The 18,843-nt window shown below is 37.2% G+C and overlaps 1 protein-coding gene across 2 annotated transcripts in view; it reads left to right on the top strand.

The window, feature by feature from the left end:
• Window positions 1–18,843, top strand: part of USP6NL (USP6 N-terminal like) — a 245,819-nt gene that overhangs the window by 115,406 nt on the left and 111,570 nt on the right. For both annotated transcript variants that reach the window (XM_066385003.1, XM_066385004.1), the window contains exon 3: window positions 16,396–16,463. In XM_066385003.1, coding sequence (XP_066241100.1) covers window positions 16,396–16,463 — 68 coding nt within the window. The remainder of the gene's footprint in view (window positions 1–16,395; window positions 16,464–18,843) is intronic.

The raw sequence follows: 18,843 nt of genomic DNA, 5'->3' as shown, positions 1-18,843 counted from the left end.
GTAGTTCTTGTTTTTTTCTGATTTACTTATTTCACTCTGTATAATGTTATCAAGATCCCACCATTTTGCTATAAATGATCTGATGTCATCATTTCTTATGGCTGAGTAGTATTCCATAGTGTATATGTGCCACATCTTCTTTATCCAGTCTTCTATTGAAGGGCTTTTTGGTTGTTTCCATGTCTTGGCCACTGTGAACAGTGCTGCAATGAACATGGGGCTACATGTGTCTTTACGTATCAATGTTTCTGAGGTTTTGGGGTATATACCCAGTAGAGGGATTGCTGGGTCATAAGGTAGTTCTATTTTCAGTTTTTTGAGGAACCACCACACTTTCCTCCATAATGGTTGTACTACTTTACAGTCCCACCAACAGTGGATGAGAGTTCCCTTTTCTCCGCAGCCTCTCCAACATTTGCTATTACCCGTCTTGTTGATAATAGCTAATCTAACGGGTGAGGTGGTATCTCATTGTAGTTTTGATTTGCATTTCTCTAATAACTAATGAAGCTGAGCATCTTTTCATATATCTGTTGGCCATTTGTATTTCTTCCTGGGAGAAGTGTCTGTTCATGTCCTCTTCCCATTTTTTTATTGGATTGTTTGTTTGTTTGTTGTTGAGTTTTATGAGTTTTTTGTAAATTTTGGATATTAGGCCCTTATCTGAGCTGTTGTTTGAAAATATCATTTCCCATTTAGTTGGCTGTCTGTTTATTTTGATATCAGTTTCTCTTGCTGAGCAAAAACTTTTTATTCTGATGTAGTCCCATTCATTTATCTTTGCCTTCACTTCTCTTGCCATTGGAGTCAAGTTCATAAAATGTTCTTTAAAACCCAGGTCCATGATTTTAGTACCTATGTCTTCTTCTATGTACTTTATTGTTTCAGGTCTTATATTTAGGTCTTTGATCCATTTTGAATTAATTTTAGTACACGGGGACAGGCTGTAGTCGAGTTTCATTCTTTTGCATGTGGCTTTCCAGTTTTCCCAACACCATTTGTTGAAGAGGCTTTCTTTTCTCCATTGTGTGTTGTTGGCCCCTTTATCAAAGATTATTTGACCATATATATGTGGTTTTATTTCTGGGCTTTCTATTCTGTTCCATTGGTCTGAGTGTCTATTTTTCTGCCAATACCATGCTGTTTTGATTATCATGGCCCTATAATATAGTTTAAAGTCAGGTATTGTAATGCCCCCAGCTTCATTATTTTTCCTTAGGATTGTTTTGGCTATTCGGGGTTTTTTATAGTTCCATATAAATCTGATGATTTTTTGTTCCATTTCTTTAAAAAATCTCATAGGGATTTTGATGGGAATTGCATTAAATTTATATATTGCTTTGGGTAATATGGCCATTTTAATTATATTTATTCTTCCTATCCAAGAACAAGGAATATTTTTCCATCTCATTGTGTCTTTTTCTATTTCTCTTAATAATGCCTTGTAGTTTTCGTTATATAAGTCCTTTACATTCTTTGTTATGTTTATTCCTAGGTATTTTATTTTTTTTGTTGCAATCGTGAAGGGGATTATTTTTTTGAGTTCGTTTTCTAATATTTCATTGTTGGCATATAGAAAGGCTATTGATTTCTGTATGTTAATTTTGTATCCTGCGACCTTACTGTATTGGTTTATTGTTTCTAATAATCTTTTTGTGGAGTCCTTCGGGTTTTCGATGTATAGGATCATATCATCAGCAAAAAGTGATACCTTTACTTCTTCTTTTCCGATATGGATGCCTTTTATTTCTTTGTCTTGTCTGATTGCTCTGGCCAGAACTTCTAGCACCACGTTAAATAAGAGTGGAGAGAGTGGACAATCCTGTCTTGTTCCTGATTTAAGGTAGAAAGTCCTCAGTTTTATGCTGTTTAATATGATGTTGGCTGATGGTTTATCATATATGGCCTTTATCATGTTGAGATATTTTCCTTCTATACCCATTTTGTTGAGAGTCTTAAACATAAAATTGTGTTGTATTTTATCAAAAGCCTTTTCTGCATCTATTGATAAGATCATGTGGTTTTTGTTCTTTGTTTTGTTGATATGGTGTATTACGTTAACCGTTTTGCGTATGTTGAACCATCCTTGAGATTCTGGGATGAATCCCACTTGATCATGATGTATTATTTTTTTAATATGTTGTTGTATTCGGTTTGCCAGTATTTTGTTTAGTATTTTAGCATCTGTATTCATTAGAGATATTGGTCTGTAGTTTTCTTTCTTTGTGCCATCCTTGCCAGGTTTTGGTATGAGGGTGCCATACAGTAAACTTTGAATTCTTATATTAGTTTCTTATTGTTGTTGTAACAAATTATCATGAACTTGGTGGCTTGGAACAATAGAAATTTATTTTCTTATAGTTCTGGTGGCCAGAAGTCTGAAATCAATTTCACTGAGCTAAAGTCAAGGTGTCAGCAGGGCTGGTTCCTTATGGAACCACTGAAAGAGAATCCTTTCCTTGCCTTTTCTGTGTTCTGGAGGCCACTTGCTTTTCTTGGCTCATGACTCCTTCCTTCCTCACATCATTGCAACCTCTTGGTTCCATCATCACATCTACTTCCTCCTTTGGCCTTTTTGTCTCCCTTTTATAAGGTGCCTTGTGATTATATTGGATGTACCTGCATGATCCAGGATAATCTTCCCATCTCAAGATCTCTACTTAATTATATCTTCAGATTCCTTTTGCTTATATAAGGAACATTCACGGGTACCAGCGATTTGGATGTGGACATTTGGGGGTGAGGGAACTTCTTCAGTTAACCACATCTTATAATATCTGAAAATGCTTTTATTTTTTCCTCATGCTTAATTTTTGCCTTGATATATAGAATTCTAAATTCATGATCATTTCTTCAGAACTTTGAAATTAGTGCTTCATTATTTTCTAGCTAATAAAGAATTCTGAAGCAAGCCTGATTCTCATTCCTTGGTATATGACCTGACATTTTCTCCTCTCTTTAAGCTTCTGAATTTTTTTGCTTATATTGAATATTACAACAGACTTAAGCTGAGCATCAACTTAATTCAGAGGTCTCAAACTCGCGGCCCGTGGGCCGCATGCGGCCCGCCAAACAATTTTTTGCGGCCCGCAGACTAATCCACGAACTACAGTTTCTGGTCGTTTTGTGACACTGAAAAGTGTTGCCTAACAGTTGCCTTTTGTAGACCTAGTGAGGCCCCGCCAAACGGCTGTGATCTTGCTCTGTGGCCCACATGCTGAGTTGAGTTTGAGACCCCTGACTTAATTCATCAGTATCCAGTTAAGTGTAATTAATGTTCACAAGCATGCTTCAAACACAGCTGTTACTTCCACAAAATGGTTTCCAAATTGTAGGTTTCTATCCTTTTAAAAGAAAGAAAGAAGGAAGTAATAAAAGAAAGAAGGAAGTAATAAAAGAAAGAAAGAATAAATAGTACAGAAATTTTCAGTGTCATCTTGAAGTAATTATACATATTATTACATAAAATATTTGTTTCATTTGTTTAAAATTTCCAAAACCTTCCAAATTTTAGTATATTTGCTTAGTGTTTAAAACAGGAGCAGCTTTCACATTAAAAATTATCAAAATTATATTACAATATAAAATATATATGAGGAGAGCATTCCTACTTAGCTTTAATATTTTAAATAAAATTTTTCTTTGTTGCTTTATGACAAACTATATTAAAATTAATAAGAATGTGGCTAATTTTGAAGTACATGAATAAGGTATATTCTGAAGCTGCTTGTTTTTAAAGCCCCTATTTGTTATTAGATGGAATGTGGGGTGTAGGCTGATGTGGTTCATACTTGGGATCTAGCCTGAAAGACATGTTTTTACCCTCTACAAATACCATCTTTGTTTGAATATTTAGAATTCGTGTAACCACAGCAAGGTCTTTCTTCTCCCTTAGAATGTATCGCAAATGTCTTCTTTCTTGTGCTTGTTGAACCAGTAGTTTAAAGTAGAGTTGCCTTCCATTTTTCTGTTTGTTTGTTGTAGAATGTGTGAGGTACTACCTAAGACTCTTGGGATGCTTGAGAACTGTAAAATAATAATGAAAAATTGGAATGTATTAAATTTATGAGGACTGAAGCTGTTGTTAATTCCCAAGGCCATGCTGGTTATCTAACAAAGGGTAATTTTTAAATTAAAATGTTGATTGCTATAGAATGTTCATCTATACACCAGAAAAAATGGTCTGCTGTCAATTTTGTTTTATTCAATTGAATTTGAAACATAACAATTTTGAATTGCTATTTAGAATTTGGGGTTAATTGGGTAACACTGAGTTATATATAATGCCTGCTTTTAAAAAAGTGTAATTCAGGAGGATACTTGATTTTTAATAGTTCTTGTGTTTAAGTGAGATTAGAGGTCATCTTTAAATGTTGTAAAACGCTTCTTAAATTTGGGCCCAGAGATGTTTTATTGAAATATTGAGTATTACTTAATTTTATCTTTTTATCCTTTTTAAAATTTGCCTCTTAAACTTTGAAACCTTGTTATATTAGATGTAAAGTCAATAAAAAATAATTTGATTTAATTTGGCTTGAATAATGTAATAGGTTTTTTAAATTTGATAATGACATGTGACGTAAGAACCAAGTAACACACTGTTGTTTAATAGGTGCCTGGAACTTTGTGCACACTTGCATACAAACATAAAACAGCTGTTGATATTCATTATGGCCAGTATTTTAGGGCAAATTCTTTGTTCTTGCAATGGAATTTCTAAGTAAGCAACCAGAATGAAACCAAAGGGAGTACTTTGAGTACTGAAATGTTAATAAACTTCACATCTATAGATCAAACAGTGTGAAACAATTTGACTATAGCAAGTTCTGCTTAAGGATACTACTTAGTCTAAAGATGATTGTTTCACAATGTGGATTATTAAATAATGTCTCTAAATGCTATTGAAAAAGGTTGGCATTTCCATTTAGTCTCTTCAAAGTAGCAGGTTTAGCTGTATTTTATAAAATTATTTTTATTTTAAATGTGCTCTCTTTTTAGAATATATTCTTTAATATTGTAAAATTTTCTCCAAATACAAAAATTCTAAGGTAAGAAATTCTAAAGAAATTGAAAGATACAGAACATTTATTTGATTCAGAGTCAACTGTTCTAATCATGTTAAAGTATATCACTTTCCTCCCATAAAAATCAGGGTACAATTTCATCCAGTTCCAGAACAACCTCTATTACATGGTTAGGTTTTCTTTTCTGGAAATTTCTAGAATAGAGACGATTCATGTAAAGCTTTATATCTTATAGTTTGCCACAATGCTGTTTTCTTGAGATACTTGATATCACTTCCCAACTCCATACTATTTCCAGTTTTTGCCTTTATAGTTTTAAACTTTTCATAAAGTTGGAAATAGAGTTGTGACTCCTACAACCAGTAGCAGGAATAAAGGACTGGTATAAAATAAATACACAGAAAATGCTTATTTGTTGAATTGGCCTAATCACCATAGAAATTCATGCTTAGCTGTTCTGATAGTGGGAATGCAACTTAAGAAGTAGTCAAGAGAGTAATGGTGGGGTAGGAAGCGATACCGATAAATCTCCCCCAAAACTCAACAAGATCTTCAACCAGAAACAGAAAAACCTATACTTGGAGCCTCCAGATGCTTCGCAATACACCCAAAGGTATGGTCGAGTGAAAAATTGGCTAAATATATTACCAAACCCCGAAGGAAATAGGGAGTAAGAAATGCTCCGCCTTCCTCACTAACCTAAACAGGGCGGCTTTCTCTGGTAACTGTGAATATAGAAACTGAGGCGGGCAAAGGGGGTGAATAGATCCAGGCTGCGGCACAAACGGCCGAACCAGGCTGTGGCACGGAGATCCAAGCCGAGGAAAAACTGATCCTGTGGCAACCCGGGCAATACAAGCTAACACTCGCGCCAAACCCAAACAAAGAAAGACAAGCGGGGCGGCCATTTTACCCGGTCTCCTGGTCGGCATGCGCGCAGTTAGTGGGCGAGAGATTTCTTCCTAGGCCCCGAGAGTGGGTGCCCGTGTTGCCCCATGGAGAGGCAGGGTTAGAGGCATTTCTGTGGGCCGAGGGCAGAGTCTCTGGGCAGCCCCAGCGCCCTGGGAAAGCCATGCATGGGAGGGAGTGAGAACTAATTCCAACGATGGAGATTTTCCGTGTTGGAGGGGGTTTCACTCAGAGGGAAACGCGGCCGGCCTCATATCCTGGTCTGCGCGCGCAGATAGTGAGTGAGAGATTCCTCCGAGTACCTCGGCAGTGCGCGCCCGTGTTATCGCACAGAGGGGCAGAGTCAGGGGCCTTTGTGTGGGCCAGAGCGGAATCTCGGGCCGCCCCAGCGCCTTGCAAAAGCCGCGCACGGGGATGGAGCGAGACTCAATTCCAACGCTGCAACTTTTCCCTGCGGTTGTGGGTTTCACTCAGAGCGTGAGACTGCTGGCCGGATATCCTGGTCTGTGCGCGCAGCCAGTGAGTGAGAGTTTCCTCCAAGCGCCCCGGAAGTGGGCGCCCGCCTGTGTTACCGGACAGAGTGGCAGACAGAGCCAGAGGTCTTTGAGTGGGCGGAAAGCCCGCCTGATTATGCTAGCAGCTCTGACTGACTGAGCCTTACCCAGAGCCCTGTGCTGAGTGGAAATAGAGTGGGGAGTTGCCAGCTCTTTGAGCCTCTTACTATCCAGGCAGAGGCAGCAGCAACCCCATAGCTGGATTATCAGGCTACTAATTGAGGAAGGAAAGACTAGGAGAAAGGCTCCAGGAACACGGACTCTCTCACTGTCGGAACCTATAAATACTAATGAGCCTCGACTGCCAACGAGACTAAAGCACAATACATGACATTGCCATAGAGACTTATCAACTGCAAACCTCTACCTGAGCGTGCCAAAGGGGAAGAACCCGGGGTACAGAGTCACCGACCAGGAAGAGGGAGAGAAAAGAAAAAGCAAGAAGATAACCTCTCAAAATCAAGAATAATCTGCAGACTTTATAACCTATCCCATTTTATTATATTTGTCCGTTTGTTTCTCTTATCTTCATTCTTGATACTTTTTTTCCTCCTCCAATTTGGCCGATTAACTCTCTGCCGGTCTTACTCTCTCCTCTCCTTGAACTACACTACCCATAAGTGTTACATCTCCCATTATCTTTTCTCTTCTCTTCCTTTCTCTCTATGAGGGTTGCACTCCAAAACCCTTAACTCTCTCTCTCTCTCTCTCTCTCTCCTTTCTTTTTTCTTCTTTTAGTGGTTCCCTCTTTTTTTCTCTCTCTCTCTTTTCTCCCTCTATATTAGTTTCTTCCTTTCTCCTCTACATCTCCTCTCATTCAAACCTCAATAACAAACAAATTATCTGGGACTCAAACTTATGTTTGTGGCATTTTGGGGGGTTTTTACTTCACCTTTTTAACTCACTAGCAGTGCTCCCATCCCTGGCTCTCCATTTTATCTAGTTCTTGTTCCACTAAATACAGTAGTAATTTTTTAATTTGTCCCCCCATTTTTCCGTTTTACTCTTATTCCTCTCATCATAACTCTTAGACAACCAACACCTAAAAGCAAATCATTTTATTCTTGACCCAGATTTTTCCTTATTTGCTTTTTGTGGGTCCATACGCTCTTTTTTCTTTCTTTCTTTTTTTTTTTTCTTTTATTTTCTTTTTGCCCCTTTATTACTTTTCCCCAATTCAGGCCCTCCATCACAGGCATTGTTTGTTATAATTCACAGTTCACCACAGGATTTTCTCAAGAAAGAGGGGAGAGGAGAGGAGAGGAAAAAAGGAGGGGGGAATAATTTCCTTTTTTTAAAATTTTTATTTTATTTTATTTTTCTTTATTTCATTATTAATTTTTTTTTTAAAAAAACAACTCTTTTCGATTTTTTATTTTTTTTATTATTATTTTTATTATTTTTTAACTTTTTATTCTTTATTAAATCTCATTAATACTATCAACATAACCACCCTCAGATGCCATTAAGGAAGAGAAAATCGAATATCATGGATACAAAAGAAAGAGAGGTAACACAGCTAGATGAGGAAAAATCTATGGAGAAAAAATTTAATATATTGGAAACCTTGGAGCTAAATGACAGAGAATTCAAGATAGAAATCCTAAAAATCCTCTGAGATATACAAGAAAACACAGAAAGGCAATTTAGGGAGCTCAGAAAACAACTCAATGAACACAAAGAATATATGTCCAAGGAAATTGAAACTATAAAAACAAATCAAACAGAGATGAAAAACTCAATTCACGAGCTGAAAAACGAAGTAACAAGCTTAGCTAATAGAACAGGTCAGATAGAAGAGAGGATTAGTGAAATAGAAGACAAGCAACTTGAGGCACAACAGAGAGAAGAAGAAAGAGACTCAAAAATTAAAAAAAATGAGATAGCCCTACAAGAATTATCTGACTCCATCAAAAAGAATAACATAAGAATAATAGGTATATCAGAGGGAGAAGAGAGAGAAAATGGAATGGAGAACATACTCAAACAAATAATAGATGAGAACTTCCCAAGCCTGTGGAAAGAACTAAAGCCTCAAGTTCAAGAAGCAAACAGAACTCCGAGTTTTCTTAACCCCAACAAGCCTACTCCAAGGCATATCATAATGAAATTGACACAAACCAACAGCAAAGAAAAAATTCTCAAGGCAGCCAGGGAAAAGAAGAATACAACATATAAAGGAAGACCCATTAGATTATCATCAGATTTCTCAGCAGAAACTCTACAAGCTAGAAGAGAGTGGACCCCAATATTTAAAGTCCTGAAAGAGAGGAACTTTCAGCCACGAATACTATACCCATCAAAGCTATCCTTCAAATATGAAGGAGAAATAAAAACATTCACAGATACAGAAAAGATGAGGGAATTTATCATCAGAAAACCCCCACTCCAGGAATTACTAAAGGGGGTTCTCCAATCAGATACAAAGAACAAAAAAAAAAAACAGAGCCACAAGTAAAAGCTCCAAGAAGAACACAATAAAACCAAATTTAAACTGTGACAACAACAAAAAGAAAGAGGAGGAGAAGATGGAGATTAACAGTAGCAAAGAACGATGGAGTGCAAAAGTACTCACAAAATAGTTCGCTACAATGAACAGGGTAGGTACCCTTTTCATTACTCAAAGGTAACCACCATTGAAAAAACCACCACAGATGCACATGAGATAAAAAAGATAGCAACAGAGAAAAGATGTATGGAATACAACCAAATAAAAACAAAAGATAGAGAAACGAAAGAGAAGGATCAAACAAGACACAAAACTAACAGAAAGCAAGATATAAAATGGCAATAGGGAACTCACAAGTATCAATAATTACACTAAATGTAAACGGATTAAACTCACCAATAAAAAGGCACAGAGTAGTAGAAAGGATTAAAAAAGAAAATCCAACTGTATGCTGCCTACAGGAAACTCATCTAAGTAACAAGGATAAAAAGAAATTCAAAGTGAAAGGCTGGAAAACAATACTCCAAGCAAATAACATCCAAAAAAAAGCAGGTGTAGCAATACTCATATCGGATAATGCTGACTACAAGACAGGAAAAGTACTCAGAGACAAAAAGGCCATATCATAATGGCTAAGGGGACACTGAATCAAGAAGACATAACAATTCTTAATATATATGCACCAAACCAAGGAGCACCAAAATATATAAGACAGCTACTTATTGATCTTAAAACGAAAACTGACAAAAACACAATCATACTTGGAGACCTCAATACACCACTGACGGCTCTAGATCGGTCATCCAAACAGAGAATCAACAAAGACATAGTGACCTTAAACAAAACACTAGAGCACCTGGATATGATAGACATCTACAGGACATTTCATCCCAAAGTGACTGAGTATACATTTTTCTCCAGTGTACATGGATCATTCTCAAGAATTAACCATATGTTGGGCCACAAAAACAACATCAGCAAATTCAGAAAAATTGAAGTTGTACCAAGCATATTTTCTGATCATAAAGTCTTGAAACTAGAATTCAACTGCAAAAAAGAGGGAAAAAATCCCACAAAAATGTGGAAACTAAACAACATACTTTTAAAAAATGAATGGGTCAAAGAAGAAATAAGTGCAGAGATCAAAAGATATATACAGACTAATGAAAATGACAATACGACATATCAGAATCTCTGGGATGCAGCAAAAGCAGTGATAAGAGGGAAGTTCATATCACTTCAGGCATATATGAACAAACAAGAGAGAGCCCAAGTGAACCACTTAACTTCCCACCTTAAGGAACTAGAAAAAGAAGAACAAAGACAACCCAAAACCAGCCGAAGAAAGGAGATAATAAAAATCAGAGCAGAAATAAATGAAGAAAAACTATAGAAAAAATTAATAGAACAAGGAGCTGGTTCTTTGAAAAGATCAACAAAATTGACAAACCCTTGGCAAGACTTACCAAGGAAAAAAGAGAAAGAACTCATATAAACAAAATCCAAAATGAAAGAGAAGAAATCACCACGGACACCACAGATATACAAAGAATTATTGTAGAATACTATGAAAAACTTTATGCCACTAAATTCAACAACCTAGAAGAAATGGATAAATTCCTAGAAAAATACAACCTTCCTAGACTGAGTCAAGAAGAAGCAGAAAGCCTAAACAGACCTATCAGTAGAGAAGAAATAGAAAAAACCATTAAAAACCTCCCCAAAAATAAAAGTCCAGGCCCTGACGGCTATACCAGCGAATATTATCAAACATTCAAAGAAGACTTGGTTCCTATTCTACTCAAAGTCTTCCAGAAAATTGAAGAAGAAGCAATACTTCCAAACACATTTTATGAGGCCAACATAACCCTCATACCAAAACCAGGCAAGGATGGCACAAAAAAAGAAAACTACAGACCAATATCTCTAATGAATACAGATGCTAAAATACTAAACAAAATACTAGCAAACCGAATACAACAACATATTAAAAAAATAATACATCATGATCAAGTGGGATTCATCCCAGAATCTCAAGGATGGTTCAACATACGTAAAACGGTTAACGTAATACACCATATCAACAAAAGAAAGAACAAAAACCGCATGATCTTATCAATAGACGCAGAAAAGGCTTTCGATAAAATACAACACAATTTTATGTTTAAGACTCTCAACAAAATGGGTATAGAAGGAAAATATCTCAACATGATAAAGGCCATATATGATAAACCATCAGCTAACATCATATTAAATGGCACTAAACTGAAGGCTTTCCCCCTTAAATCAGGAACAAGACAGGGTTGTCCACTCTCTCCACTCTTATTTAATGTGGTACTAGAGGTTCTAGCCAGAGTAATCAGACAAGACAAAGAAATAAAAGGCATCCATATAGGAAAAGAAGAAGTAAAGGTATCACTTTTTGCTGATGATATGATCCTATACATCGAAAACCCCAAAGAATCCACAAAAAGACTACTAGAAACAATAAGCCAATACAGTAAGGTCGCAGGATACAAAATTAACATACAGAAATCAATAGCCTTTCTATATGCCAACAATGAAACAACTGAGAAGGAACTCAAAAGAATAATCCCCTTCACGATTGCAACAAAAAAAATAAAATACTTAGGAATAAACATAACAAAGAATGTAAAGGACTTATATAATGAAAACTATAAACCATTGTTAAGGGAAATAGAAAAAGATATAATGAGATGGAAGAATATACCTTGTTCTTGGCTAGGAAGAATAAATATAATCAAGATGGCTATATTACCCAAAGCAATATAAAAATTTAATGCAATTCCCATCAAACTTCCAATGACGTTTTTTAAAGAAATAGAGCAAAAAATCATCAGATTTATATGGAACTATAAAAAACCCCGAATAGCCAAAGCAATCCTAAAGAAAAAGAATGAAGCTGGCAGCATTACAATACCTGACTTCAAACTCTATTATAGGGCCACGACAATCAAAACAGCATGGTATTGGTAGAAAAATAGACAATCAGACCAATGGAACAGAATAGAAAGTCCAGAAATAAAACCACATATATATAGTCAAATAATTTTTGATAAAGGGGCCAACAACACACAATGGAGAAAAGAAAGCCTCTTCAATAAATGGTGCTGGGAAAACTGGAAAGCCACATGCAAAAGAATGAAACTGGACTACAGCCTGTCCCCGTGTACAAAAATTAACTCAAAATGGATCAAAGATCTAAACATAAGACCTGAAACAATTAAGTACATAGAAGAAGACATAGGTACTCAACTCATGGACCTGGGTTTTAAAGAGCATTTTATGAATTTGACTCCACAGGCAAGAGAAGTGAAGGCAAAAATTAATGAATGGGACTACATCAGACTAAGAAGTTTTTGCTCAGCAAGAGAAACTGATAACAAAATAAACAGAAAGCCAACTAAATGGGAAATGTTATTTTCAAACAACAGCTCAGATAAGGGCCTAATATCCAAAATATACAAAGAACTCATAAAACTCAACAACAAACAAACAAACAATCCAATAAAAAAATGGGAAGAGGATATGAATAGACACTTCTCCCAGGAAGAAAAACAAATGGCCAACAGATATATGAAAAGATGCTCATCTTCTTTAGCTATTAGAGAAATGCAAATCAAAACAGCAATGAGATACTACCTCACACCTGTTCGATTAGCTGTTATTAGCAAGACAGGTAATAGCAAATGTTGGAGAGGCTGTGGAGAAAAAGGAACCCTCATACACTGTTGGTGGGAATGTAAAGTAGTACAACCATTATGGAAGAAAGTATGGTGGTTCCTCAAAAAACTGAAAATAGAACTACCTTTTGACCCAGCAATCCCTCTACTGGGTATATATCCCAAAAACTCAGAAACATTGATACGTAAAGACACATGCAGCCCCATGTTTATTGCAGCATTGTTCACAGTGGCCAGGACATGGAAACAACCAAAAAGCCTGTCAATAGATGACTGGATAAAGAAGATGTGGCACATATACACTATGGAATACTACTCAGCCATAAGAAATGATGACATCGGAACATTTACAGCAAAATGGTGGGATCTTGATAACATGATACGAAGCGAAATAAGTAAATCAGAAAAAACCAGGAACTGTATTATTCCATACGTAGGTGGGACATAATAGTGAAACTAAGAGACATTGATAAGAGTGTGGTGGTTACAGAGGGGAGGGGGGAATGGGAGAGGGAAATGGCGTGGGGAGGGGCACAAAGAAAACAAGATAGAAGGTGACAGAGGACAATCTGACTTTGGGTGGTGGGTATGCAACATAATTGAACGACAAGATAACCTGGACTTGTCATCTTTTAATATATGTATCCTGATTTATTGATGTCACCCCATTAAAAAAATAAAATTAAAAAAAAAAAAAAAGAAGTAGTCAAGTTTCCTAGTTTGAGTTTAATTTCTATTGATTTGCTTTCCCTTCCCTTTTGTAGAAGTGTGAGTGTAATGTTTTAAAGCTGGCCAACAGAAGAGGGGGAAAGCAACTGACAAAGGTTCATAAATCCAAAATCGGACAATGAATATTAAGTTGGTTTTCCCAGCTGTCTGATTGAATTAGTTCATTGTGGAAATCTGAACTAGTCTGTATTTTTGTTATTTTATTGAACCATTCTACAGTGTGTCTGTAAAGTCATGGTGCACTTTTGACCGGTCACAGGAAAGCAACAAAAGACGATAGAAATGTGAAATCTGCACCGAATAAAAGGAAAACCCTCCCAGTTTCTGTAGGATGATGTGGCAGCATGTGCGCATGCGCAGATGATGACTTAACTCCGTGTATACAGCAGAGCAGCCCACGGCCATACCAGTCGAGATGTGGACGGTACAGAGGAAAGTTCAGTGTGTTCTTTGGTTCGCTAAATTCAAATCTGTGATCAAAGTGCAACGTGAATATCTGCACGTTTATAATGAAGCGCCACCACATAGGAATAACATTACTCGGTGGGATAAGCAGTTGAAGGAAACCGGCAGTTTGGTGGAGAAACCCCATTCTGGTAGGCCATCAGTCAGTGATGAGTCTGTAGAGGCTATACGGGATAGCTACCTAAGGAGCCCTAAAAAATCTGTGCGTGAGCCCACATTGAACTGCACCTGAATAGGTATGAAACTGGGAGAGTTTTCTTTTTATTTGGTGCAGATTTCACATTTCTGTCGTCTTTTGTTGCTGTCCTGTGACCAGTCAAAAGTGCACCATGACTTCATGGACACACTGTATTATGTATTCACATTTTCCCCAAAGGACAGCATATTAACATTATAGTCTAATTGAGAAAATCAGTGGCATAAACATTTTTTACTAAATAAATTAAAAAATTTACAGATTACCATTTTGCTATTTTTACTATTATAAATAATCTTGTGCTTGTTTAATGATCTCATTGACATAAATCCCTAGAGATGTAATTGTTGGATAAAAAATATGCCTGTTTTTAAGATTTTTGATACGTATTATCAAATTGCTTCCCAGAAAGATTTATGTGTTTATAATTCTCTCCCCAGTGTAAGTAAGGTACTACAGATTTGCCCACACTGTTGTCAGCATTGCATATTTTGGTTAATCTGAGATAGGTGCAAAGGGATATTTTAAAACTTGTATATCTTTAGTTTCTAATGAGTTTTGATATTTTTCTCTCATGCTTGGCTTTTAAATTTAGATTTCATTTTTACCAGTGCTATACTTGGTTTAAAGAGTCAGCAGTCTGTAAGACTTATTTTGAAAAATAGCCGACTTTGCTTGACCTGTGGTGGCGCAGTGGATCAAGCATCGACCTGGAATGCTGAGGTCTATGGTTCGAAATCCCAGGTTTGTCCCGTCAGGCACGTATGGGAAGCAGCTGTGAGTTGATGCTTCCTGCTCCACCCCTTTCTCTCTCTCTCTCCTCTCTCTAAAATCAATAAATAAAATCTTAAAAAAAAATAGCTTATTTTCATACTCCTCCCTCCTCACGGCCTACTCCAGCTGATTCCTTTCCTGTTTACTGCCATAAGTGAGAGATAACGTGCCTCTGTTGCCACTTTCTGCTTCTGCAGCTTTAGGCCTCATCTATTGGTTTGCTGCTTTGGAGGGTGAGGATTTGATTTTCTTCTGTGCACTCAATCTCTGTTATACAAGTGCATATCCCTTCAATTCTCAGGAAGTTGATGCCTTTAATCAACTCTCTGTTTTTAATTCAACTCTTCCCTCTCAGGAATTACTATTTGCTGAGCTTTTGAGGGAGGAACTTTAGAGAATCCTAATTTTAGTGTGGTTTTAGGAGGAATAGATATAAGTATATTCCATCTGCAGTCTTTAACTGGAAGCCCTTTTTTGTGTCTTAAAAGTAATCACTTTTATGAAGTAATGTTTATATGGAGTCGAGACTGTCTGGATTTGAATCCTGGCTTTGCTCTTAACTAGTGTTGAAACCTTAGACAAGTTGGTTCAGATCTCTAAACCTCATTTTATTCATCTGTGTAATAAGATTAATATAAATAATGCCTTTTTAGAGTGTTGCTATAGAGTATCCTTGATAGTAATATCTGCTTTCTGGCAGTATCTAACTATCTGCCAGGCACTTAGTAAGAATACAAATATAGTTGTCCCTGTTATGATAACTCTTGTGAATTTCTTGCTCATGACCTTGAGCCAATCTTCCAGTGAAATGCTTGTCTTTCTCTTCTTGATCAGAGGTGCTGTTTATATAGTTTGTCATTGATCTTTTATTTTTATTCATGGTACTTGGGATATGTAATCACATTTATACTATTTTATGTTATGATCTCTACCTTTCTTGTCAGATTTGTGTTTTTGGAAGATACATGGTAGTAATAAAGAAAGAAGTGTGTGTGTGTGTGTGTGTGTGTGTGTGTGTGTGTGTGTGGTAAAACTGGAGATTATTACAGTATTTGGGGCTATAGAAAAGGGGGACCTGAGAAGCTAACTAAAGAAATGATTATTTTCATCATGTAGGAGAAATATATATGTATTTTTTAATTCCTGAAGTATATCTTGCACTAGTATTTTTTATGGACAAATTCTCCTAAATTTTAAAAGTCTTCATGAGTACTTTTCTAATCATCTACCCAACTAGATTTCATCTGAAAACTTAGAGCTTTTAATTTGTTTCTCATTTAATACTCATTTCTCTGAAGTTAGATCTAAAATTGATTCTTGAGGGATAAGATTTATGATATTCCCTAAGTTAATGCTATGTTAACAAAGTTACTTTCTTTTGAATATTATATATATAATATAGAAGTATATATCTATTGATATTTTTCAAGGTTGTAGTTACAGATATTTAATTCATTCTTTTAGGCTTATTTGATTTTTGTAATTAGGCAGTATGGATTTATTTTATTTGTATCTGTTTTGTCTTAGTTTTATAATTATTAACTTTATGATTCTTTAAATAACAGTTTATCTAAATTTAATCTCTCCACAGATTCAGACCAGGATGTAGCACTCAAACTTGCCCAGGAGCGAGCTGAAATAGTTGCTAAATATGACAGAGTAAGTACTGATATTTGCTCTTTGAATAAGTTTTATTAGAAAAAGACATATAGCCTGACCAGGTGGTGGTGCAGTGGGTAGAGCGTCGGAATGGGACACAGAGGACTCAAGTTCAAAACCCTGAGGTTGCCAGCTTGAGCATGGGCTCATCTGGTTTGAGCAAAGCTCACTAGCTTGAGCTCAAGGTTGCTGGCTTGAGCAAGGGGTCACTCGGTCTACTGAAGCCCCTCAGTCAAGGCACATATGAGAAAGCAGTCAATGAACAACTAAGGTGCCACAATGAAGAGTTGATGCTTCTCATCTCTCTTCCTTTCTGTCTGTCTATCTGTATCTGTCCCTCTCTCTGTCTCTCTCTGTCTCTGTTGTATACACACACACGCACACGCACACGCACACACACGCACGGACATATAGAGATGGATTTGCTTTTTGGAGAGCTAAAATTACAGAACCAGTTTGTTTATTTTATGTGACTATTGGAGTCATCTTATTTCAAGGGTTGGGAACCTATGGCTCATTTGCCAGATGTGGCTTTTTTGATGGCTGCATCTGGCTTGCAGACAAATCGTTAATAAAAAATAATAATAATGTTAAAAATATAAAACATTCTCATGTATTACAATACATTCATTTTCTACTGCTCATGTTCATGGTTGAGGGTAGCTGGAGCCAATCACAGCTGTCCTTTGGGACAACACCAAATTTTTATTGAATAATGCATAACCTACATGGGTCGTTTATGGCTCTCATAGAATTACATTTTAAAATATGTGGTGTTCATGGCTCTCTCGGCCAAAAAGGTTCCCGACCCCTGTCTTATTTCTCTGACTCCATCTCCAAATGTTCTCTCCTTTCTTCCCTCTGATCCAACCTCTCTAATTTCTTGCTGTTCTTCCAACACACCAGGTTTGTTTCTGACTTGGGGCCTTTGCACTGGCTGTGCAAAGAGGCTGTGCTCTAATGCCTAGAGCACCTAGATCCTGGATATCTTCGTGCCTCAGTGCCTTACCCTTTAGATCTTTACCCAGATGCTACCTTAGTGAAATCTCTGCCCACACTGTTTAATACTTCCTGCCCCCACTGCCAGCACTCTCTATCCCCTTCTCTTACTTACTTTTCACCATAGCACTTATTGCATCACTGTCCTATATATTATACTTACTTTGCTTGTTGACTGCTCTCACTCCTAGAATGTAAACTCTCTGAGGGTAAGAATTTCTTGTGTTTGCTTTACTTTTGTATCCTATATACCTAAAATGGTTCCTAATACTAGGTATTCAAAAAATATTTAACAAGTTAGTATATAGAATTAAATACCCATCTTATTCATAATTTATATGTGCTATTAAAAATTTAACCTGAGCCCTGGCCGGTTGGCTCAGCGGTAGAGCGTCGGCCTGGCGTGCGGGGGACCCGGGTTCGATTCCCGGCCAGGGCACACAGGAGAAGCGCCCATTTGCTTCTCCACCCCCCCTCCTTCCTCTCTGTCTCTCTCTTCCCCTCCCGCAGCCAAGGCTCCATTGGAGCAAAGATGGCCCGGGCGCTGGGGATGGCTCCTCGGCTTCTGCCCCAGGTGCTAGAGTGGCTCTGGTCGCGGCAGAGCGATACCCCGGAGGGGCAGAGCATCACCCCCTGGTGGGCAGAGCGTCGCCCCTGGTGGGTGTGCCGGGTGGATCCCGGTCGGGCACATGCGGGAGTCTGTCTGGCTGTCTCTCCCCGTTTCCATCTTCAGAAAAATACAAAAAAAAATAAAAAAATAAAAAAATAAAAAATTTAACCTGGATCTGAAAATTTTAATTATACTTTTATTTATAATCACCATTAGTATTTTATCCTTAAATTAGTTATGGAATCTGGTTTTTTAAAAAATTTTTTATTTATTCATTTTAGAGAGGAGAGGGAGAGACAGAGTGAGAGACAGAGAGAGGAGAGAGAGAGAGAGAGAAGGGAGGGAGGAGCTGGAAGCATCAACTCCCATATGTGCCTTGACCAGGCAAGCCCAGGGTTTCAAACCAGCGACCTCAGCATTTCCAGGTCGACGCTTTATCCACTGCGCCACCACAGGTCAGGCCGGAATCTGGTTTTTGATGCCTTAGGAAATCACAATTGTTGATGATTTACACGTCTCATTATTACCTTATGTCTTGAGTTCTGTGAGTCATAGCAGTGATTTATAAATGTCTTGTTTCATATTTATATCACTTGCATATAACCTTATATCTGTTATTTTTGGTTATCTGTGACAATAGCAGAAGCAGGGAATTGGAGAAAGCTATCTGGACTGTGCCCTGGTCCCAGGGAGACACACCAGCAGTGCTCATCTCAGTGGTTGTATTCCCAGAGTTTGTCGTTCAGTGGGCATTTGGAACGTCAGACACAG

This window comes from Saccopteryx leptura, chromosome 5 (genome assembly GCF_036850995.1).
Source record: "Saccopteryx leptura isolate mSacLep1 chromosome 5, mSacLep1_pri_phased_curated, whole genome shotgun sequence".
Classification (NCBI taxonomy): domain Eukaryota; kingdom Metazoa; phylum Chordata; class Mammalia; order Chiroptera; family Emballonuridae; genus Saccopteryx; species Saccopteryx leptura.
This window is presented reverse-complemented; position numbering and strand designations above follow the sequence as displayed.